The sequence below is a fragment of the Dermochelys coriacea genome, chromosome 2 (genome assembly GCF_009764565.3).
Source record: "Dermochelys coriacea isolate rDerCor1 chromosome 2, rDerCor1.pri.v4, whole genome shotgun sequence".
Lineage (NCBI taxonomy): Eukaryota > Metazoa > Chordata > Testudines > Dermochelyidae > Dermochelys > Dermochelys coriacea.
Window position 1 is genome coordinate 211,149,644 of NC_050069.1, and position 24,704 is coordinate 211,174,347.

Here is a 24,704-nt window from a genome sequence, read left to right on the forward strand (position 1 = left end):
TATGTTACAAAAAATACATTTGTAAGTCGCACTTTCATGATAAAGAGATTGCACTACAGTACTTGTATGAGGTGAATTGAAAAATACTATTTTATCATTTTTACAGTGCAAATATTGGTAATAAAAATAATATAAAGTGAGCACTGTACACTTTGTATTCTGTGTTGTAATTGAAATCAATATATTTGAAAATGTAGAAAAACCAAAAATATTTAATAAATTTCAATTTGTATTCTGTTGTTTAACAGTGCAATTAATTGTCATTAATTTTTTTGTTAATTGCGTGAGTTAACTGCGATTAATTGACAGCCCTAGTTTTAATTAAATCACAGTGCAGACAATATGGCTTATTTCAATAGAAGACAAATAGATTCTGTTAGTGGAAAATTGACTATAATATTGGTCAAAAGAGCTGCCAGATCAAGTAGTTCTTATTATTTATTTAAAACTCCTGACCATAAGTAGCTTGCATGTAGGAGTGATATAATAAGGCAGGTGTGCTGTACTTGGATTCCAAGAGGCAATTACTTAAAAAGCACAGCAAACATGGAGAATAATAGTTAGTTAGTACTTGCACAGTGCTATTGTAATGCCGACAGATCCTGGTCGTCATGGTGCAAGATCGAAGCTCTTAGAGCTTAGTGCATGAGCCTCTATAGCATGAGTTAAAAGCCGACTGGCTGTTAGCTAGGGGCTGGAGAGTAGACTCATTTTATCTCTCTCTCTCTAAGTGGTCTCGGTGCCACTAGATGGGACAGAACACCACACCCAGGAGGAATGTCAATTACACTATGCAAACACAAACAAATTAATCCTCGGTACCCATGTAAGTAAATTAGACGCATCCACGGGGAAACAGAGAAACATGGAATCCGGGTAAGTGATTTTCCCAAGGCCACACATTGATTCAATGACACATCCAGATAACAGTTTAGGAGATCCTGACTCTTCATTCTGTGGTCTATCCTCTGGGCCATGCTTCCTTTACAAAAGCATAAAACCAAGCAAACCCTGAAACAAGCTATTACTCAGTTATTTTTTCCCTTGCTCTGGGGTGAAGTGAATGTCAAATAAGCAAAACCCCAAATCCTGTGAACGGAGCTTGAAGCTGGGATGCCAGGAATCCCTGAGTTTTAGGGCTTGTCTACGCTTAGTGCTGCTTCTCCCGTCGGCATAGGTATTCCATCTCCCTGAGAGGTCGTAGCTATGTCAAGGGGAGAAGCCCTCCTGTTGACACAGCACTGTCTACACCATGGGTTAGGTCGGTATAACTGTCGCTCAGGGGTGTGGATTTTCCACATTCCTGAGCGGCATAGTTATACCGATTATAAGTTTGTAGTGTAGGCCAGGGCTTAGTTCTGACTCTGCTGCTGACTTGCAGTGTGACTCTGGGCAGCCTCTTTGCCTCAGTTTTACTACTAATAAAATGGGGATAATAATACAGACCTGCCTAGCTCACAAAGGTATAGTACAGATTAGTTAGACAATGCCTGTACATTGTTTTGAAAAAGAAGTGATAAGTGTTTCTGTTTTGTTAAATATTTTGAATATGAAAACTTAAAATGATTAGTAACAGAAACATATCTTGACTCACACTGTTGAATTCTATGGGGCATAGTCTTGCTAATGGCTCTGCCCTCCCTTTTGAATACTTTGTTTACTGTCCTCTGCGTTCTGTTCTCCCCATGGATGTAGGAAGGGCAACCTGATGGTGGCCCTGGTTGTTTTCTTCCAACATGCATTAATCATCTCCTGGACCATACAAGATTCTAATAGGAGAAACATTCTTTCATCTTTATATAATTTCAAATGAATATCTTTTAGTCTTGAAAACACAAATACTTTAAACCCTGGGATATGTATAGGTCCTTTCTTCATGTGATTTTATTTATTTTATATAGAAACTGAGTCCTGAATGAATACATTCTGGGAAGCCAAAACTTGGCCCCGTGGTCATTCTATACTTTGAAATAAATATGCAAAGAAGACAGAAAGGAAGAACCTTGTTAAAACTGTACTATCTGGGTACTATGCAGTTAATTTACATACTCTTATCCAAGTAGTTAATGGAAGTTTGAAATATTAGTTTATTTTGATATTGGAAATGCTTTGTGTTTAGCAGGGTTTCAAATTGGAAACTATATCTTCCCAGAATAAGATATTGTTAGTGTCCTGTCAGTATGATACAGCTTCTGCCTCCACCACTGCCCACTAGTGTTCTGCACAAAATGTACATGTATTTACTATATACTTACACACACTACAAACCCATTTCCATATATGTGTGTAGATGGTCCACTGATAATGTTAATACCATATATCATGTACATGCCCAATATGTATTACACCTCAAAATATCAGTAGATTCAGGGGAAATGAGTATCAGGATTAGAGGATGCCTGAGAGAGAGTTTAAAGTGTATAAACCTGTATTTTGATTGATTGTTTTTGTGCTATTTTCTCTCTTTATTCTCCTTTCATTGCAGCTCTGTAAATGCGTAGGCAACAAAAAACCCGTCTTGTGAAATAAAAGATTACAGTTATGCATTAGTATTCCTGTGATGTGGCTTCTCACTAATGCCCCTCGGGAGGGTTGCAATGAATACCTGACATTAATTGGTTCAGTACCAGTATGTCTGACCTTGAAGAAATTTAATAGGTCAATTCTTCATGGTGTTTACAAATACAGAAATCTTCTTAGATGGGAAGCTCTTCGGGGCAGGGATTATGTCTTCATATGTGCAGGATCAGAGCCTGTGAGTGCTACCACAAAATAAATATTAAATAATAAGGAAATACAAGGCTAATCATAAAGCTGCACTGCTGTATGGTATCACAAACATTGTTGCTTTCAGTAAATCTTTCATATCTTGGGATTCTCTATCAACTGGTAGATGCGGGGGAGGGGAGATGCAGGGACAGAAGGAGGAGTGAGGAGAGGTACTGAGACGGGAGGAGTGGGTAGCCGGCTCCAGGCTTGGAAGAAGGGTTCCAACTACTCCCAGGCAGGCCCATTTCAGCCCTTTCGGGTCCTGCTTCCTTGTCCCCGACCTGTTCCTGAGCCCTGCAGTGGCCACTCCAGTTCCTCTGAATCCTGTTCTTATCTCTGCGCCTCCCTCTGTGTCGTACAGGGGTTTATGTGGGGATAGAGCCCCCACAATATTTCCATTGCAGGGGTACTAGTAACCCCCACTCCTTCAGACTCCCAGTTCCACTGCTCCTGTGATGGATTATGGATATTGTACAGTTGATACATAAGTGCTAGTTTTATTGCTTCAAAAATAGGCTAAAACCTGTGTCTGTTTCTCTGAACAGTGAGACAAGGTGGGTGAAGTAATATCTTTTATTGGACTAACTTCTGTTGGTCCGAGACACAAACTTTCAAGCTACACAGAGCTCTCCTTCAGGTCTGGGAAAGGTATTCTCAGCATCACAGCAAAATGCAAGAAAAGATTTTACCTCACCCACCTTGTCTCTCTAATATCCTGGGACTGACATGGCTACAACTATACTTCATACAATAATTACTGAACAGTGTAATGCCAAACCAAATTACCATGGAGCATTTTTGATATTTTTTTTATAAATTGTCAGAACTGCAGTAGCTGAAATATCAGTTTGCATTTATGTTTCCTGCCTCTCTTTGTGCGGCTTCATGCACTTGTGGCAGGGTCTGCCAGGAGAATCTCACTGTGGTCAGAAACTCTTCATCAGTCACTATGTTTCAATGCACGCTGCTCAGTCAGCAGCGAACCCTCATCTCGTACACTGCACAGTCAGCTTGCTTTAGTTGCTCTGTGCTCATGGATATAGGCTGTGTGAGCAGAAATGGATGATTGTTCAGCTCCCTCCTGTTTAAGGGAGCCTAGATGAAGAAAATCGGTGCACTGACCCATAATGTCCAAATCTCAGTTTAGCTGAGATTCAAATTATGGATGTTCATGGGGTTTAGCTTCCTGTGTTGATGTCTTGTTTTTATAATTAAAAGGTTGTTGAGAAGGAGGGAGATTTGGATGCAAAGCAGAAATAGAGGCTTAGAAACATATATATGATCTTTGATCTCACTAGTTTTATTGCCTCTATTTAAACACACGAGTACTTTTACAGCATGTACATTTTGTTTGAGTAGTAAGTTACCTATTGTTAAACTGCTTGAAAGTGTTTGCAATTCTGTGACTATTGTAATCAGTCTTCCAGTTTATTAATTAAACAAATAGTGAAACATGCATTCTTCAAATGGAAGATGAATACATCACTGGTACTGTGAATAACCCTCCAATACACTGTGCTAAAGACTGTTAACGAAAGTCACAAAGGGGAACCTTTCTTCATTTCATCTCTCCAACCAGATGTATTAACCCTGTTTCTTAATTTAAATACTTCAGCAAAGGAAACTGCTTTCTCCCTCATTTTCAGCTCTGCTAATATATTTAAAAGGCAAGCAAGAGATCTGCCCAGATGCCTGATGCATTGTGAAGCTTTGGAGTATAAATTATGGGAAGAAATTGCAGTCTGTAGCAGCTTCCATAGGGAGAAAATGTAGCTCTAATCAGCTACCTCAATTTTTTCCAAATCCCATGAGAATTTACCACTTTCTTTTTCTGTTATTCCCTCCTCCCCCTCCAAATTAAAGCAGAATGATGAAGTGTCTACTATTCAAGTGAAGGAACAAGACCAAGATGTTCTGCTGCTTAGGAAAGTGTCGTCACATAGCCCAGCCCCCACATCAGGGAGTGCTGAGAATGATTGGAGGTAAGAGTTTTTTCCTTGGGCGCTCAGGGAGAGAGAGAGAGACACGAATACACAAGCTGACTGCAGAGCTTTCAGCAGCCAGATGGACTCAGTTACCAGCAAGAGAAATAAGATGGCAAGATATTGTAGCATTTAGGGAATGTCTTTGTTATTAACTCTATACTATGGGAAGTTCCAGGGTGAGGATCTTTGACCCTCATTTAAACAGGAAGGATTCTGCTGCCTTTCTAGGCAGGGAGCTTCCCTTGCCTACATTTGATGTGCCTTATTTTAAATATATTGATGAAGAAGATGAGGAGGATGAATGGAGTAGCCGCTCACAGTCTTCAATTGAGGATGACTCTGTGGACTCTCTGCTTTCTGATAGATATGTGGTGGTATCGGGGACTCCAGAGAAGATTTTGGAGCACCTTCTGAATGACTTGCACCTGGAAGCAGTCCAAGACAAAGAGACAGGTAAGGTACAAATTGGATTCTGTTCCTAGAACACAGCTTTCTGTGTCCTCTGTTACTGTTTGTGATACTGTCAGCACGTTTGGCTGACAAATTGGCATATAATAGTGCATATAATGACCTCTGCTGTTAAGGGTTCTAAGTGCTGCATTTAAACTCACATGCTGGATCTGTCAGGTGATATCTTAGCTATGTTTATCAAAAGGAAATGAAATCCAGGCCAGTGGGGTTTTGTTTTGGTTTTGTTCCCTCTGAAATTCTCACTAGTCCTTGTTGAAAGCCAGCTGACTAATGTCACTGCCTTGGTACCTGATGTCAAATATAAGGAGGAAATGTGAGAACCCGGTAATAAGAATGTGTTGAACTGGGGCGCACAGCCTTTGGGCAGAAGTGTCAACAATTAATGAAACTATTCAGCAGCTACATGCTTCACAGGAACTTCTGCTTTTTTCATAAATGGCTTTACATTGTTGCCTACATTGCACAAGCTGCAGTGTCTATTACACAGTACTCGTATCTCTTCAACCAGAGACTGTAATTCTTTGTAGCCTGCAGCTATTATATTGATCAGACAACTTGATGCACAGTTTATGTAGCAGTTCAATCTTCTAACTAAATAAAATTTTGCCACCATCAAAGTACATTTGGCATATCTACTGCTTCTTAAAAAGTCATACAAACTTCCTTCAAAGCACAAGATATAGTATATAAGAGAATGTAGTACTTGTGTGTCTTCAACTAGAGATTGTAATTTGTTCCAGCTTGGAGCAAATTATTATATTGATCAGGCTACTTGATATGTAGTGTATTTTTCAGCTTGATCTCCTGGCTAAATGCACAGTTTTCTGTCACCAGAGCTCCTTTGGTAGTTTATCAGGAGTGCCTAAAACCTGAAATCTATTTACAGTTTTAGTGAATGTAGTTATGCTGGTGAAGTGTCAGCACAAGATCAATCTTCAGAGTTTCAAAATGCTGCTGAAGGGCTGTGCAATGTAGCTGGCTGGAAATGGAGTTGGTATTTCTTATTGTTCCCAATGGGGTTAAACTGCATATTCTCGATGCTTGTGTATATGCCCTACTACAAATGAGATTACTAAGAATAAGCATGTTTAAAAGGATTAAAGTGACTAAAAGTATAAATAACATCTGTGACTCCCATAGGAATCTTAGTGTCGGGTTCTCAGAGCAAGTCAGTAGTTTATTGTTGGACAGGATGTATTTTCTTACCAATGATGCATAATTTACCCAAAGAATAATCCAAAAGAAATTTTTCCACTAAATGCATCCGAAGAAGTGAGCTGTAGCTCACGAAAGCTTATGCTCAAATAAAACTGCTAATCTCTACGGTGCCACAAGTACTCCTTTTCTTTTTGCGAAAACAGACTAACACGGCTGCTACTCTGAAACCAAAAGAAATGCAAACTGTCTGATTATTATGATGTTCCCAGTGCTGCTTCTGTCTGCCTAGAGATTAATATTTTGTGCAGAGAAAGCACCACTGTCTGATTGTTCTGCTTCCTCAGGTATAATCATAATAGTGCTGTGTATAAATGTACTTGCACCCGTTCTCAGGCTGAATTACAGAATTGGTTCATGAAAGGATATTCCTGGCAAAGTAATTCAGATCAGAGAAAAGTTCACTTATGCGTTTGTAGATTTGGGGAGATTAACTGGCCACTCCTATAAACTGCTATTAGTTTTGTTCATAACCTCATAATCCTACTAGAGAATGTTGAGGTCTTTAGTAATGTTCTGCATTATTTTTTAAGTACAAAGAATTGCTGGTGTGTCTGAATCAGATATCTAGTATATCTTGACTTTTTATTACCTCTGTTTTACCTCCCTGCTTATTTCTTCCCATGGGGGTCCCAACTCAGCTGTTCATTAGCATCTTTTTATTGTTCCAGAGTGTGGATGAAAAATTGCTTTTAAAACTGGCACTAATGCCACTGCTTGACTGGCTGTAAGGAGACGATAATATATCTTTTTAGGTTGAATGTCTCAGCTCTGCAGTGTGGTCAGTAGAAGCTGGGTACTGTTCAGAAACCAAGAATTTAAAGTCTGATGATGGATTCAGGTTTCCATAAAAACAATGAAATGGCTGGCCCTAAACCATGACCAGTTTACCTGCAGTTACATGACAACACATTTTTCTATGTGCTGTTATTGTTTTCCTTTTATTTATACAGTAATATAGGGCTTATCTTCAAAAAATTGACTTTGGGTGCTAAATTTTCAAATGAAGGCACAATGGAGTCACCTGTCAAAATTCATGCAAGTCCATTGTAGAATCACGTATTTCCTAACCACAAAAATTTGTATGTGAAAATGCGGGGTGTTGGCTGCACAGTAGGTACATGCACATCTTTGTGGTAGCACCTACAGGACCTATGCGGATGCCTACACAGCAAAACCTCAGGCTGTGGGGGCTGTTTCAGTGCAGTATAGGCTTCTGGGTTCAGGCTGCAGCCTGAGCTTCAGGACCCTCCCACCTCACAGGGTCCTAGAGTCTGGGATCCAGCCCAAGCCTGGAAGTTTACACTGCAGTGAAATTGCCCTGCAAGTCCGAGTCAGATGGCATGGGCCAGCTATGGGTTTCTCATTGCAGTGTAGACATATCCTCAGTGGACAACAGAGATAGTGGCTTCTCTGTTTGCCTTGAAACTACTTCTACCGGTTATTAGGGGACACTCTTTTAACCCATTCCACTAACATATATTCAGCAATGACACTGTTATGTTGCAGAGTAATGACGTCCTGAGTAATTTGAACCATTACCTTTTGTAAGATGGTACAATTATGCTTTAACTGACAGCAATTGGGTGTATACAGTCCACCTTCCCAGAAAGCTGAAGGCATAGTAATGTGCCCTTTACTTAATAGTCCAAGATGGCTTGCAGGTCCCCATTTGTTTTTTGAAACCACAAAGAATATTGTTAGGGTTGATGGTTCAGTATGACTAGCTCTTTGGCACTGATCTGTAACTGATGTGAGAGAATTTGCACTCCAGTGGATGTCATAAAATCGGGATAATTTAGTATGAGAGAGAAAGTGATACACTGCCATAACATATGTGATCATTTCTTTATCTAGCACTTGGTCCACAGAGAGGATAAGAGCCTACTATTGCTATCTGCTAACAGTCCTTTACATAGAAATATTTTCAGTTGATATTTTGAGACACTTTGGAAACTTCCCCCAAAACTCTGTGGGAAACTTGGTAAAGTAAAAGAGCAAAATAAATGACAAGTTAGTTTTTATTTTCATGTTCATAGGGAGGAATAAGAGTTTAGCTGAGTTAACATACACTAGAGCATGTAATAATGTTTTCAGGTGTTGAGAAATATAAGCTTCAGTATTAACCCTAAAAACCCACAAATTTCCTTCACTTATATAGATTGTGAATGTTTTCTGATCTTTAAAAGCTGGAGAGAGAAAAAAATAACAGAATTTTTTTTAAAAAAAAATAAAGATTGTAGTAGAATATGTTACAATAGCCAAGATGAGTTGTTTGCAAATAAATTTCAACGCTAGGCTCAAGGTTAAAATTTTACAGGACCTTTAGACAGTAAAGTACTGGTGGTTTTTAAGTTATTGGGTCAGCTGAAGCTACAGAATTAATAGAATAATCTACTTGAAGGGATTTAAACTGAATAAAGCTAGTTAGTTTCACAGGCAATACAATTGCAGGGAGAGTATTCCCCCACCCCAGTCACAGAAGTCTATTTAATATAAGCTTGGTACTTCTTGGGGAAAGGAAAAAATGTAGGAAGCCAAAGAAATTTTTTTTTCTTTATAATGTTTAATTTTTCCATCTGAAGCTCTTACACCACTGGTGATCTATTACAGAAGGGGCTCAGTCCTGTGTTCCTTGAGTTTCCAAAACTCCCACTGACGTCTGTGGGAGTTTGGGGTGGGCAAGAAAAGCATGATTGGGGACCATAATGACTAAAGGCAAGTTACTGTAGTTTGTATAACTAAATGGTAACACTGCATTAAACATGCATTACTGCTACCATGTTGCCTTCATATATACCTTTGTAGTGCAGCTCACGTGTTAATATCCTGATGTTATAAAATATGATGGCATAATTACTATACCCAATGAAGTTTGAGTGAAGGGGTGGTGCACAACTGCCACACTTTTTAAAATTGTGCTAAGTACAATGTACTATGATATTCATAAAGAAATGCATTGGTTCCGGACTCTAGAAGTAAAACCCACCGTGCAAACTAAATTTCCATAGTGTGGACCCAATTGTCCTATCTGCTTGTGTGACCAGAAAGGATAAAATCCTTATGGACCTGGGCAGGTGCTAGGGAGGGAAAGGCTCAGAAGAGGGCAATGCCATCTTCACCGCATCATTTACTTGTTTCCCCTGGGCCTGCTGAAGCCCCTCCAACAGGATCTCTGCACGGGCTGGGCTCTTTTTGGGATATAGGCCCAAGCTCAGAGGGCTAGTGTTAGGAGAACAGCTGCTGTTCCACCCTACTTTGTCTCTACCATACCTCACCCCAAATGCATGGGTCTTACTCCATAGTGTGGCTCCCTGTGGGGAGTTCTAGGAGCAGTGGCTGAGGATGGAATAAGCCATGCTGCCAAGGAGTTGGAGGGAACTGAGAATGATTATAGGGGTTCAACCCCTTTTTGCTTTCCTTGGGGTAGAAGACAACCCCAACCCCTTGATGGAAAAGTGGAGAAGAAACTGTTTCCTGCCAGCTGTGCCAGAGTTGTTTAGTTGAGAGATGGTAGGCCCCCTGTTCTTTTGGACTTCTGAGAGTCAGATTTGCCAAAGAAGAAAACCAACCTACAGTATCTCATTAGGCAATAATAGTACATCATTCCCATCCCCCCACCTAATTTTTCCCCATTGTAATTAATTCCTTTACCCATACTAACTAACTGCCACCTTTTGCCATATTAAGAGGGTAATTAGCAACTTTAGAAGGGCCAGCTCTATAGTTGTGCATTACTGAATTGTACAGTGTTTATGCATCGCTGCAGTAGTATTGTAAATGGCTCATAAAAACATTGCATAGACTATTTAAAACATTAGCCCTTAGTCCATCCTGTGCTTTGCTGCACATTGGGCTACCCGCATTTGCCATCCTTGCCTATCAACTGCCCTTCTCGCCAAATCTTCCCATTTCATGTTGAGGTGCTTGATGTCGTTCAGAACTGTTTGTTTCCATGTTATCACGGTCTTCCTCTCTTTCTTCTTGTGTTTTCTGGCTTCCATTCCAGGGCAGTATTTGGTAAGCATTCTTTTTCCGTTCTCAGCACATGTCCCAGCCACTGATGTCTTCTTTTGTAGATTATTTGTGAGAGAGTGCCTTGTCCAGTCATTTTTCTGACTTCTTCTTTCATCTTCCTATCTCTATGTTGTTCCCAATATTCTTCTCAGGCATTTGTGATGGATGCATTCAGCTTTTGCATATATTTCTTGGTCAGTTGCCATGTCTCACTGCTGTATGTTGTGATGGTGATAACAATTGCTTTGTATACATTCAGTTTTGTCTTGAGGGAGATGTTTTTGAGTCTTCCAAATACAGCTATTGTCTTCCTGATTCTTCTTCTTTCCTCAGAACTGGTAAGATCAAATAGATGCAATGCTTACAATCTAATCAATATGCCATGCCACTTACCTTTCCAAAAAGTAAATTTGGATAGTTTTTAAAGAGGGTAAGCCCATGGCACTCCTTAGTTTAAGGATTTAGGACCTTCCCTAGTCACAGCACTGTGGAGCAAAGATACAAGTTGCACTTTTGCACAATCTTTGGATGCCAGATATTCTTCCTGAGATGGACTATATGGAGTTAAAAGCTCAAATATATCAGTAGGATAAAGTCCATTTATAGCTTTGAAAAATTACAGTGAAGAATTTGGATTTAGTTCATACACCAGCTGCTGGTGCAGAGGGGCAAAGTGGTGAATAGGCAGAACCTCTTCTGCTACTCCCAGCTTAATTCTCATGGCCACATTCTACACTAGCTGCAGGCTACAGATCAGCCCCTTATATAGCCCTATATGCAGTGCATTGCAGTAATCCAGCCTCTCTGACACACAGATGTGCATTATGTTTCCTGTACAGTAGAGCTGGTTTGAACATTTTTGACTAAATGAAATTTCAGCTAAATATGCTCTTTCAATAATAGGTTTCAGAGTAGCAGCCGTGTTAGTCTGTATTCGCAAAAAGAAAAGGAGTACTTGTGGCACCTTAGAGACTAACAAATTTATTAGAGCATAAGCTTTCGTGAGCTACAGCTCACTTCATCGGATGCATCCGATGAAGTGAGCTGTAGCTCACGAAAGCTTATGCTCTAATAAATTTGTTAGTCTCTAAGGTGCCACAAGTACTCCTTTTCTTCTTTCAATAATGCATTCCAATATAGAATGAAAACAAATGTCAAAACTTTAGAAGTGGCCACAAAATGGAATTGTCATCCTCTGGGAGGTTCTACTGATGAGTGCAAGAAGGAACCACCAAATATTGGGCCTTAAAGAAAATAAAACAAAAAATATATGACCAAACTCTGAGGTAAATCAGAAGTGTACGTTTTACCTTCTATGTGCCCCTCGAGGCCTGGTTATCCTCTCCCTGGATCAGTATAAAACCTGTGTGAGAGGGGTTTGAGGCTCTCTGTACTTTCTTATATTCCCTTAATCCCTTTCCTCCCACTTACTGATATGTAATTTATAACTCCTTATACTTTAACCCTGAATTTGGCTCCTAAACCAATAATGATGCATTACACATCACATTACACATCCACGATACATACAGTGGATTCAGTGCTATCAATTCTACTTGGGAAAACATATAGTTGCCCCTTTCTTGACTAGCAGCTGATTTGTGGCCTTGCAACTCACTCTGCTGTGTCTCCCAATTTCTGCTCTAACAGCAAACTAATTCTTGGTGCACTTCTTTTATATGCAGAATGTACACAAGTCTTGTTCCTTGAATGGAAGAGGTCACAAAGAGCACACTGACAATTCCCTCTTTTAGTATCCTCAGCCAATCTTTGCACCACTGCACTTTACCAAGAGGCAGCTCTCTTGGGCCTCTGTTGTCTTTGACTCTCTTTCCAATCTAACTGCTAAAACAGTGTTGTTTCCCTTTCCTGTCTTATCCTCTGGGCTTTTTACCTGAGAAACCACCTGTCTGAAGCTATTCACCCAGGAGTGCATGCTCTTGAAAAGTAAAGCCTGCTCATCAGTTCTCCTTTTGTGTTGTTCCTGTACAACACAAAGGAACCCTAGGAAGGTTGACGGCCCATTGAGACAAAAGAGGGTGCGTGTACATTAATGACTCATATAACATGTGTGACTTTAGCACCTTTTGCCATAGCTATTTAGTAGGAAGTCGTTTCATATAAAAGAACATAGAGCTTCTTCCTAAGGCCTCCCTGTAACGTTATATAACATGAGAATTGTGCCTTCTTATAGGTTAATTAGAAAACAAGTTTGTGATTGTGGGAGTGTGGGGAGTTAGAGTTACATAAGTATGCTGAAAACACACAAAACTATATCATGAAATACTTACTCAATGTTTCTTTCAGAGAATACAGCCCATGCACTGTACTCAGGGAATTCCAATGTTTCCAGTGTTGTCTGGGTTCAAAGTTGCTATAGTACAATGATTTTCTTGTGAGATTAGCATTTTCTGAGAAATGAAAAAGAGCACATTCATTACCCACCCACAGCATATGAAGGAAGGACTCACTCACAGAATAGGGATCGGCACTAAATTAGAGTATGTTCATTAAAAACCTGAAACAAGTCTGTTCTACAAAGATTTTCTATAAACTTAATTTACATCCCTGCTATTAATTTTCTCCACTCTTTCCTCAGAAATTCCTCATTATGAGGCCACAGTTCAAACAGTTTTGCAATATATAGAAGTTGAAATCCCGGCCTTTTGTGATTAGGAGCAGTGCTGGTTTTGATTACAGCCAAATTATAATTCACAGTTACTTTAACAGATCTGCATCTTGCAATCTATTATTACTGATCTGTGATATCTTTGTGGATACTGTACTGGTGTAATTGCTTTCTTTTCCAGCCCTCACTTTAGCCTTTCTACAGTAAGACCTTATGCTGAAACTAACATACAAAGAAGTAAAAAAAACCCCAAAACAAACCAACAATTTCCCCTCTCTCCCCGCAAACCTCCCCCCACCCCGACTGCTCACAAATTGGTTTTGTGATTATTGATTAAAATGGAGTTTTAGATTAATTCTGTATGTGTATCCCCCAAAAGTAACTGGCACAATTTTGAATTGCTCTTCAACACCAAATACTTCTGCTGCAGCACAGTCTGAAACAAGTGTACAAATACAGCATTGCCTACGAAAGCCATACTATGGCTTATGTAAACTGATGCAAGAGAAACAGACTTTCATTTAAAATGTCCAGCTCGGACGCTGTAGAGTGGTGGCCATAGGGAACCGGTCCTGATCCTCTACCACCTGGCCCCAGTGGAAGCTAGCAGGGCCCACTGCTACTTTCTAACTTCCATCACTAGCATGCACTTCAGAGCTTATACCAGCTGAGCAACAGTTGTAATAAAGCTCAGCTCCATTATGCACTGTCCCCTGACATGCCACTTCCTCTCTCTAATTGAGGGGGCAGCTGACGTAGGAAGCAGCAACACAAGCAGATATTCCTCCTACACGGGATAATTCTCCTGTGAAATCTCTAGCCAGTTTAAATTGAAATTACGCAAATGGTGCAGACCAGAGAATTCAGACACTGTGTTTAATTGTGGATGGCTCTAATGAGAGCACTGTTATGAAACTTCAGATGTTTGAAAAAAGGAAATATTTGAGCAAGATGCTCTTGGGCCAGTGCAAAAGCTTTATGAATTAGAGGGATGTTGGAAACCTATGTGTGTTCACAATGCATGCTCTAGGAGCAAAGCCTTGATCCTCAAGGGGGGCTAAGCAGTACTTTGGGGTGTTTAGCATCTCTCAGGAGATGCTATAAGCTGTGCATTTAGGGCGCAGACCTGTGCCACTGAAATCAGTACGAGTTTTGCCACTGACTTAAATGAGAGCAGAGTTGAGCTACTTTGACAGCCAGAAAGAGTGCCTTTTGAAATCAGGGAGTCCAAAGCATCACATGCTAAGTGTTATCAACTTTTTTGAGTGTTATTAGTTCTAGCAAAAGGAAAGATTTGGAATAACATAAGCTAGTGAAACAAAATAAATTGCATGTCTCTTCTCATTTTTTATTTTATTTTTTTTAGATAAGGTGGAAAAATAGCTGCTCGACTTGTGATTGTGACAGCAGCTTCACTAGCAGTTAGTGGAGTCGCACTGAAATCATAAGATGACCCTCTCTCAGTTCAGAAATATCTGTCACATCTTTCCAAAGTAAACTCAGTATCCTGTCTCTGCAGTTTAAAAAGTCGTATTAAGTGGGCTTATGAGGGATGCAGCCAGAGAAATTTTGGGGCAAAGTAAATGGGTGCAAAAATCAATATAGACAAAAGAGGGGCCATTGATTAATGTCATTTTGTTGACTATTAATTACAAGCATTTGCTGATGTTTTGCTGTGACAGCATTTTGAACCAAATTGTGATTTTATTCGTTCGTTTGAACTTGAACCTTGATAGAGCTGCAAATTGCCAAAATTAGAGATGTAAACACCGAGAGGTGCTTACATAGGGAATGATATGGACCTTTTAAATGAAGCCACAGTGGCTTTTTATTGCCCTTCTTAATTCTATTTCTTTTTCTTTATGCCCCACCTCCTCCAAATTCCATTATCCCTCCTCTTCCTGCCCTTAGGGCTTTTTCTGGATTCAACAATCAAAGCTTCTGTTTCAACTCCCCCCACCCTCTTTATTACCTAGCATTTGTGGGTGTGTGTTGATCTACTCGTAGAACTCTCTGGAAAGGACAGAATATATCAACAGAAAAATTAAGTAGTTAGAAAGACAAATCCTGATTTTTTTTTTTTGCCCTTTCCTAAATGTGATTTTTAGAGCTCCATTGTCAACACAATAATGAAACCCTTGTGCATGGAAACTGGAGCTCCCTCCCACTGATCAATGTAAAGCCTTGTCTGTGTGATTTTGTTTGTTGTTGCGGATGTCAGTACATCATACTGACTACACAGCCATAAACTGGATGCAAAAAACCTACTCCAAGTAGCATTAGTCAAATCCCTGGTGTGCACTTCATTAACATTCTCGAAGTAACAGTAAGCTTACAACATTTTAAAAAATATCCTGGAATAAAATGGAAATCTCTAGCTATGGGCAAATGATGACATTTAGAATGATGACATTAATAGACATATTAAAGTGACCACTGCTTTACCTCATCTCCATACCTAAACCTTGCTGTTTCTGAAGATAACTACATAATAGGCAGTTAGAGAAATTCTGACTTCCTATTTGAGTATATACCAGCAAGAGACCTGCAGTATTGGCAGGCAACAATTTGAGTACCTCAAAACTCCGCACAACCCACCTGTTTTCTAAGAAGTTAGAGGCATGACAATGGAGATATTTTTTCTGCTTCACAGTTATTAACAAAGAACTCTTTCTGAAGGGGGACTGGGTGATTCCTGGAACTGGTAACTAGATACACAGCCTTTTTCTTTTAGGTCATTGGTTCAATTTGTGATTGTTAGAGTTAGTTCATGACCATTTCATGGCCCGTGTGAAATGAGTTCATGGAGGCAGGAGTGTCCATGTCAAACTACCATCTCACTGGGCAGTAAATAGCGCCCATCTTGTAATTCTCAGTAGAAAAGGACTGACTGACCATGGAGACAGCCCCCTTACCCCTCACTGCTAGAGCTGGTCCTCCAGAACAGGGCAGAGGCACATTGCTGGGGGCAGAGTAATATGGCTGCTGCCCATGCTGTCCTTGTAATTTCTAGGATTTCAGTCTCTACACCTGTAAATCAGCCCTGGTCTACACTACAAGTTCAGGTCGAATTTAGCAGCGTTAGATCAGTTTAATCCTGCACCCGTCCACACAACAAAGCCATTTTTGTCGACTTAATGGGATCTTAAAATCAATTTCTGTACTCCTCCCCGATGAGGGGATTAGTGCTGAAATCGACATTGCCGGGTCGAATTTGAGGTAGTGTGGACGGAATTTGACAGTATTGGCCTCCGGGAGCTATCCCAGAGTGCTCCATTGTGACTGTCTGGACAGCACTCTCAACTCGGATGCACTGGCCAGGTAGACAGGAAAAGCCCTGCAAACTTTTGAATTTCGTTTCCTGTTTGGCCACCGTGGCAAGCTGATCAGCACAGGTGACCGTGTAGATCTCATCAGCAGAGGTGACCATGGAGTCCCAGAATTGCGAAAGAACTCCAGCATGGATCGAATGGAAGGTACTGGATCTGATGCTGTATGGGGTGATGAATCCGTGCTATCAGAACTCCATTCCAAAAGATGAAATGCCAAAATATTTGAAAAAATCTCCAAGGGCATGAAGGACAGAGGCTATAACAGCGACCCGCAGCAGTGCTGCATGAAACTTAAGGAGCTCAGGCAAGCCTACCAAAAAACCACAGAAGCAAATGCCCGCTCGGGGTCAGAGCCCCAGACATGCCACTTCTATGATGAGCTGCATGCAATTCTAGGGGGTGCACCTACAACTACCCCACACCTGTACGTGGACTCCAACAAGGGAGTCTCATGCAACAGGAAAGAGGATTTTGGGGACGAGGAAGATGATGGCGCACACCTGGCAAACGGAGAAACCATTCTCCCTGACAGCCAGGAACTGTTTATCACCCTGGAGCCAATACCCTGCCATCCCTCGCAACCCAGGCTCCCGGACCTTGAAGGTGGAGAAGACGCCTCTGGTGAATGTACCTTTGTAAATATAATACACAGTTTAAAAGCAAATGTGTTTAATTATTAATTTGCCCTGAAGACTTGGGATGCATTCGTGGCCAGTACAGCTACTGGAAAAGTCTGTTAATGTGTCTGGGGATGGAGCGGAAATCCTCCAGGGACATCTCAATGAAGCTCTCCTGGAGGTACTCACAAAGCCTTTGCAAAAGGTTTTTGGGGAGGGCAGCCTTATTGCGTCCTTCATGGTAGGACACTTTACCACGCCAGGCCAGTAGTACATAATCTGGAATCATTGTATAAGAAAGCATGGCAGCGTGTGGTCCCGGTGTTTGCTGGTATTCAAGCAACATCTGTTCTTTATCTCTCTGTGTTATCCTCAGGGGAGTGATATCATTCATGGTCACCTGGTTGAAATAGGGGAATTTTATTAAGGGGACATTCAGAGGTGGCCGTTCCTACTGGGCTGCTTGCCTGTGGCTGAAAAAAAATCATCCCTGCTGTTAGCCACATGGTGGGGGGCGGGGTGAAGCGATCATCCCAGAGAATTGGGTGTGTGTGGGCGGTTTAGTTGCGTTTGTGCTGCACGTTAAACCAAAAACATCAACCCCTCCTTTTAAATGGCCAATGTGTCTTTTTCAATTTTACTCTCCCTTTTTTTCCTCCTGCAGCTGCAAATGTTTCAATGCTGCCACTAGCATCTCCATCCCAAAGGCTAGGGCAGATAAGAAGGTGAAAAAAACGCACTCATGATGAAATGTTCTCTGAGCTCATGCAGTCCTCCCGCACTGAAAGATTCCTGCAGAATGCATGGAAGCAGACAATGTCAGAGTCCAGGAAAGCACAAAATGAACGTGAGGACAGGAGGGACGTACGAGAGGATAGATGGCTGGAGCAACAGGAGAGGTGGCAGCAGCGTGATGAGAGTAGGCAGGATGCAGTGCTGAGGCTACTGGAGGATCAAACTGATAAGCTCCGGCGAATGGTTTAGGCGCAGAAAAGGCACAGACCGCCACTGCAGCCCCTGTGTAATCAACTGCCCTCCTCCCCAAGTTCCATAGCCTCCTCACCCAGATGCCTAAGAATGCGGGGAGGTGGGGGTGGGGGCAGCTCGGGGCACCCAGCCACTCTACCCCAGAGGACTGCCCAAGCAACAGAAGGCTGGCATTCAATACGTTTTGAAGTGCCGTGTGGCCTTGTCCTTCCCTTCTCCCCCACCCCTCCTGGGCTACCTTGGCAGTTATTCCCCTATTTGTGTGATGAATTAATAAAGAATCATGAATTTGAAACAACAATGACTTTATTGCCTCGGCAAGCGGTGATCAAAGGGGAGAGGGGAGGGTGATTGGCTTACAGGGAAGTAGAGTGAACCAAGGGGGCAGGTTTTCATCAAGGAGAAACAAACAGAACTGTCACAACATTGCCTGATCAGCCATGAAAACGGTTTTCAAAGCTTTTCTGATGCACAGCATGCCCTGCTGTGCTCTTCTAACCGCCCTGATGTCCGGCTGTGCGTAATCAGCGGCCAGGCGATTTGCCTCAACTTCCCACCCTGCCATAAACGTCTCCCCCTTACTCTCACAGATATTGTGGAGCACTCAGCATGCAGTAATAACAATGGGAATATTGGTTTTGCTGAGGTCTAACCGAGTCAGTAAACTGCGCCAGTGCTCTTTTAAGCATCCAAATGCACATTCTACCACCATTCTGCACTTGCTCAGCCTATACTTGAACAGCTCCTGACTACTCTCCAGGGTGCCTGTGTATGGCTTCAAAAGCCGTGGCATTAAGGGGTAGGCTGTGTCCCCAAGGATAACTATAGGCATTTCAACATCCCCAGCGGTTATTTTCTGGTCTGGGAATAAAGTCCCTTCCTGCAGCTTTTGAAACAGACCAGAGTTCCTGAAGATGCGAGCGTCATGTACCTTTCCCAGCCATCCCACGTTGATGTTGGTGAAACGTCCCTTGTGATCCAGCAGTGCTTGCAGCACAATTGAAAAGTACCCCTTGTGGTTTATGTACTGGCTGACTTGGTGCTCCGGTCCCAAGATAGGGATATGCGTTCCATCTATTACCCCACCACAGTTAGGGAATCCCATTGCAGCAAAGCCATCCACTATGACCTGCACATTTCCCAGAATCATTGCCCTTGATAGCAGCAGCTCAGTGATTGCGTTGGCTACTTGGATCACAGCAGCCCCCACAGTAGATTTGCCCACTCCAAATTGATTCCCAACTGACTGGTAGCTGTCTGGCATTGCAAGCTTCCACAGGGCTATCTCCACTTGCTTGTGAAGTGTGAGGGCTGCTCTCATCTTGGTATTCTTGCGCTTTGGGGCAGGGGAAAGCAAGTCACAAAGTTCCATGAAAGTGCCCTTATGCATGTGAAAGTTTAGCAGCCACTGGGAATCGTCCCAGACCTGCAACACTATGCAGTCCCACCAGTCTGTGCTTGTTTCCCGGGCCCAGAATCGGTGTTCCATGGCATTGCCACCCCATTGTCACCAGGATGGCCAAATTGTCAGGGCCCATGCTTTGAGCGAAGTTTGTGTCCATGTCCTCATCATTCTCGTCACCGCACTGCCATTGCCTCCTCACCTGCTTTTGCAGGTTCTGGTTCTGCATATACTGCATGATGATGCACGAGGTGTTCATAACTGCTGCGGTGATCTGAGTGGGCTCCATCCTTGCCGCAGTATGGCGTCTGCAGGAGAGCAAAGTTGCAGGGAAAGCGGTGGTTGGATGACCAGTTTTTCAGACCTACTGTACCGTCTGCTGCCAGGACACATGTTTGCTGTGGTACGGTGAGATAAGAGCAGCCGAGCAGAGTTGCAGTGGAAGCAGCGGATGACGACGGTCATATAGAGGACCTGCGAGACCACCAGGAGAATAGGAGAGCAGAGTTGCAGCGGAAGCGGTGAATGACGATGGTCACATAGAGGACTTGCTAGACCACCAGGAGAGTAGGAGAGCAGAGTTGGAGCGGAAGTGGCCGATGACGACGATCATATAGAGCACCTGTGAGACCACCAGGAGAGTAGGAGAGCAGAGAGGCAGCGGAAGCGGTGGATGATGACGGTCATATAGAGGACCTGTGAGGTGGATTCATAGCACTCGATGTCAATAGTTTGCAGCCCTATTGCACTGTCTGCTGAAAGCAGGATGGCACCCGCACGGAAAAAAGGGGCGAAACGATTGTCTCCCATTTCTTTCAATGGGGGTGACTGACAACATGTACCCAAAACCACCTGCAATGTTTTTGCCCCATCAGGCATTGGGAACTCAACCCAGAATTTTAATGGGCAGCGGAGACTGCGGGAACTGTGCGACAGCTACAACTCCCTGGGCTACTTCCCCATAGCCTCCTCCCAATACCTTCTTTATCCTCAGCATAGGACCTTCCTCCTAGTGTCTGATAATGCTTGTACTCCTCAGTCCTCCAACAATCCATGTTCTTACTCTCAGCTCCTAGTGCCTCTTGCTCCCAACTCCTTACACGCGCACCACAAACTGAAATGAGCTCCTTTTTTAAACCCAGGTGCCCTGATTAGCCTGTCTTAATTGATTCTAGCAGCTTCTTCATTAGAACACCTGCAGCCAATCAGCCTGTCTGTCTTAATTGTCTCCAGAAGGTTCCTGATTGTTCTGGAACCTTCCCTGTTACCTTACCCAGGGGAAAGGGACCTACTTAAACTGGGGCTAATATATCTGCCTTCTGTTACTCTCCTGTAGTCATCTGGCCCGACCCTGTCACACTATTTAGATGGAAAATGACTTTCAGCAGATAACCTTTCCATGATACCTCACGTGGCATGCTTTATATGCAATATCACAATTATATATAAATGAGGAATATGGGGGTTATAGGGTGCTTCCCCAAGGTATAGAATGTCACAAGGTGTCCTTATGAAAACTTTATAATTAGTTAAATAATAGCTGAGTATTTTGATGCCAGCTTCCCAAACTATACAATAGCAGGCTTTTCCTGGGAACATAGGCCCCCAATCCAACAAAGATTTACATACATGCTTAACTTTACACACTGTGACAGTGCATAAAGTTAAGCATGTGCATAATTTTCTGCAGGATTGAGGTCATAGTAGCACATGGGTCATCATAGTAGAAAGGCTACTTCAAATAAAACTTTTAATAAATTAAAATGCCCAGGGTGAAATGACAGAAGCAACAAGGCAAATTTAATGTTGTATTTGGTGAGGAGGGTTCTATCCTCACAAACCTTTACCACTTCAAATGACTAATATTGGATTTTTGCAGTCCTTGGATGACAGAGTTATTGATAAGGGACAGGTTTCAGAGTAGCAGCCGTGTTAGTCTGTATTCGCAAAAAGAAAAGGAGTACTTGTGGCACCTTAGAGACTAACAAATTTATTAGAGCATAAGCTTTCATGAGCTACAGCTCACTTCATCGGATGCATTTGGTGCATCCGATGAAGTGAGCTGTAGCTCACGAAAGCTTATGCTCTAATAAATTTGTTAGTCTCTAAGGTGCCACAAGTACTCCTTTTCTTTTTATTGGTAAGGGAGTAAGTGTGTGTGAGAGCTGTGCTTACTAGGCAACAAAGGCTGCTATGGCCAGGCATCTCAGAAGCCATGTGAGGAGGAGACCAGGACAATCAAGGAGTGGAATGGTATTCAGGCATTGACTGTGGCACCTGGAAGTGCTGTCATTGATGAGGGCCAGACAGATGATAGCTGCTTTTCTTCGAATGATTGGAGACAGAGTGGTGGCAAGGATCTAGTAAAGTTCACGTACAAGGCAAAAGTAAGAAGCTGGAACCCTGCCCTGCACTCACTTTTATGACTTTCATAGAGACAGGCTGGTGAGTAAGGAAGCTGGTTTACCTCTCTACATGGTGATCAACAAGTGGGGGCAAGCCATCCGTCCATGCTGTTATTGCCGTTGCCTTATCTCTTCTGCACCACAAGACAGATGGACTGCAGTGGGAAGATAAGAGGGAGCCATATCATTCTTTTGTCTTCTTTCCTGTTGCCCCAGGCCTGGTTGTAGTGGGTGGGGGGAAGCAGGGGAGGCGTTGCTTTCCCAAACTGCAGGCCTTGGGCAAGCACAGAATTCCCCACACACACATGCACAGTCCCATTGGCTTGACTGGAGCTGCCTGTCCCAAATATAGAAGTCAAATTACACCTCTGGCCCCAGGCAAACTTGGCTTGGTTTGCTTTTTATAACCAATCAGTGAAAGGTGAAGATACACATTGTTTTCTTGCAATCTTTTGTAAGTCTCCTATTCTGATTAAGTATCCTCTGTGTTTTGTAACTATGGTAGTACATTTACTTAGTGCATGCTTTAAAATATCTCAGTTTAATGGCAATTAAAGTTAGCAAACAGATTGAGAACTTCAGTGTTGCTGTAGTCAACATTAGTTAATAGAAAATGGTACTGGAAGTATCTCGGCATGAATACTATAGACTTTTTTCCCATTAATACTTCAAAACCTATATGAAGTAGTAATTTGTCCAATAACTTCAAAAACCACCATTATATTTTCATATTAATCACTAGGGTCACATCCTACTTGCAGAAAAAAAAATTGGAAAAATCTGGAAAAATTAGTGCTTCATGAAAGTCAGACAAATCTGACATTTTTGCCATCTGCCTGTGGTTTCAGTGCTTTCTCTTGCTCTAACAAAATAAGAAACTGCTCCAACAGATGCAATAGCTGCAACTGGAATGCAACTTTAAAATGATCTTTGACTTTACCAGACAAAATAAATTTGATTAATTCTTTATATTTTAAAGTAATACCAGAAATAATTTGAAGATGACCGTATAAATTATTCCCTGTTCTGATTTTTGTGTCATTAAAAAAAATATTCTGGTGGTACATGTTAAACATCATGCCCTGATACATTTTCTTTTAAGTAATGTCAGAAATAAATGACTTGCTCATTATTTTTTATACAATGAATTCTCAATGATTCAGTGGTTAGATGACATAACTACTGTAATTAATGTAATACATTTTCAGTAGATTATGCATTGATCTTTTTCCACTGACCTTTCTTTCTCAAGATAATTTTCATTTTTGCTTCATATTGTGCCTGTACTGGCATAAAGCATTTTTAGACTGCTTGATTTTAGATTTGGGCACAATCCTGCAAGATACTGAGTGCCTTCACCACCTGCTGAACTCAATGGGAGTTAAGAATACACAGCACTTTGTAGGATATGCTCAGCATCCCACCATATCAAACCCTAACAACCAGCATACTGCATTCACCACTAACATTAAGAGACAAATGTAGATATGTAGTAAATTACTGGGGAATTACAAATTATTCAGAAGCTTCTACTGTGCAAAATAATTGCTCTCAAATTGTTTTTCTATTTCTGTAGATCAGTCAGTTTACTAATTTCTAGCTCCAACTTGCTGGACATGCATTTGCACTGCTGAAAGGTTTCAGAGCATTGCATGATATTTTCTAAACCAAAACTCTGTTTAACAGATTCTGCCTTGAGGCGTGATTATAATTTTTCTCATTTTCTGGAAGAGAGTTAGAGAGGTGACAAAAATCTATCAAGCTTGAAAGTGCTGCAAGTCTAAAAAGCTTTGCTGCAGCCCTCATCTAATTTCCTTTCAACCCAATAAATGAATATTTAAAACAGCAAAAATGATTATTCCCTATAGAACAGTAAGTAATCAGCATCCTTTCTACTGAAACACAAAGATCTGTTTGCCCAGCTGTAAATATACCACATGTAGCTGCAAAAGACCAGCAAGCTTAAAATGTTCCTGAACAGTGATAATATTTCTAACCTTTCATATGAGAATTCCTTCATAATCCAAACCTGAATTCCAGCATAGGAAGAACTCCCATTGACTTCAGTAGAATTTTTGTCTGTGTAAGCAGGGGCGGCAGGTTTGTATAATTTTTGGTGGTGCCCAGAATGGGTCCACGCTGTACACCTGCCTAAGGCTCTGGAAGGAATTTTGGCTGTGGGAGGGGTGCAGGCTCTAGGATGGAGTTTGGGTGTTGGGTGCAGGCTCTGGGCTGGGGCAGAGGGTTTGAGTGTGGGGGGTGGGGTATGCAGGCTCTGGGAGGAAGTTTGTGTGGGAGAGGTGCAGGGGCTGGGCTGGGAGTTGGGGTGCAGGAGGGGGTTTGGTGTGCTGGGTGCGGGCTCTGTCGGGGCAGAGGGTGGGGTGCAGGAGGGGGTGCGGGGCATGGGACTGGACCGGGGATGAGGACTTCAGGGTGCAGCAGGAAGGCTGGCTGTTCCGGGGCTGCGGCAAGGGGCTAGTGAGGACGACTCCTCCCAGCCCTCTCCCTGCCGGCAGCAATGAGTTCTGGGGACAGAAGAAGGGCCCCTCCCTGGCACGACACTCACCCAAGCCCCCCCGCCCCAGCTGCTGGTCAGGAGGTCCAGCCAGGATAAGGTCTCCTCCCCACCCCACTCTCGGAATCCACTTGGAGTCACTTGCTGGGGTGGGGGGTGTGGCCTGCCATGCGCCTCCTCCCTTCGCAGGCGCAGCAGCTGCCTCGGCCTTTGCTCCCTTGTAGCCAGCAGCAGCCGGTGAGGGAGCACAGCATGGAACTGCAGGGGGCAGCCGCTGGCTGCCCAATGCAGGCAGGGACGCTTGGGGGAGTGTGCGTGCGGGGGCAGCAGGCGGGGCTAGGGGAGAGACCTGGCCCTGAA

The 24,704-nt window shown here is 42.4% G+C and overlaps 1 protein-coding gene and 1 long non-coding RNA gene across 8 annotated transcripts in view; one reads left to right on the forward strand and one right to left on the reverse strand.

The window, feature by feature from the left end:
- Nucleotides 1–24,704, forward strand: part of RAPGEF5 (Rap guanine nucleotide exchange factor 5) — a 223,941-nt gene that overhangs the window by 135,284 nt on the left and 63,953 nt on the right. For 5 of the 7 annotated variants that reach the window (XM_038390291.2, XM_038390287.2, XM_038390288.2 and 2 more), the window contains 2 exons: nt 4,633–4,751; nt 5,119–5,207. In XM_038390291.2, coding sequence (XP_038246219.1) covers nt 4,633–4,751; nt 5,119–5,207 — 208 coding nt within the window. The remainder of the gene's footprint in view (nt 1–4,632; nt 4,752–5,118; nt 5,208–24,704) is intronic. The other 2 variants (XM_038390290.2, XM_043509198.1) reach the window with 1 other exon arrangement.
- LOC119851080 lies at nt 8,947–23,945 on the reverse strand. The gene is made up of 4 exons (XR_005291127.2): nt 23,827–23,945; nt 21,892–21,984; nt 12,749–12,868; nt 8,947–10,792 (listed from the first exon to the last, which is right to left on the reverse strand). It is a non-coding gene; the product is annotated as an uncharacterized LOC119851080 (long non-coding RNA).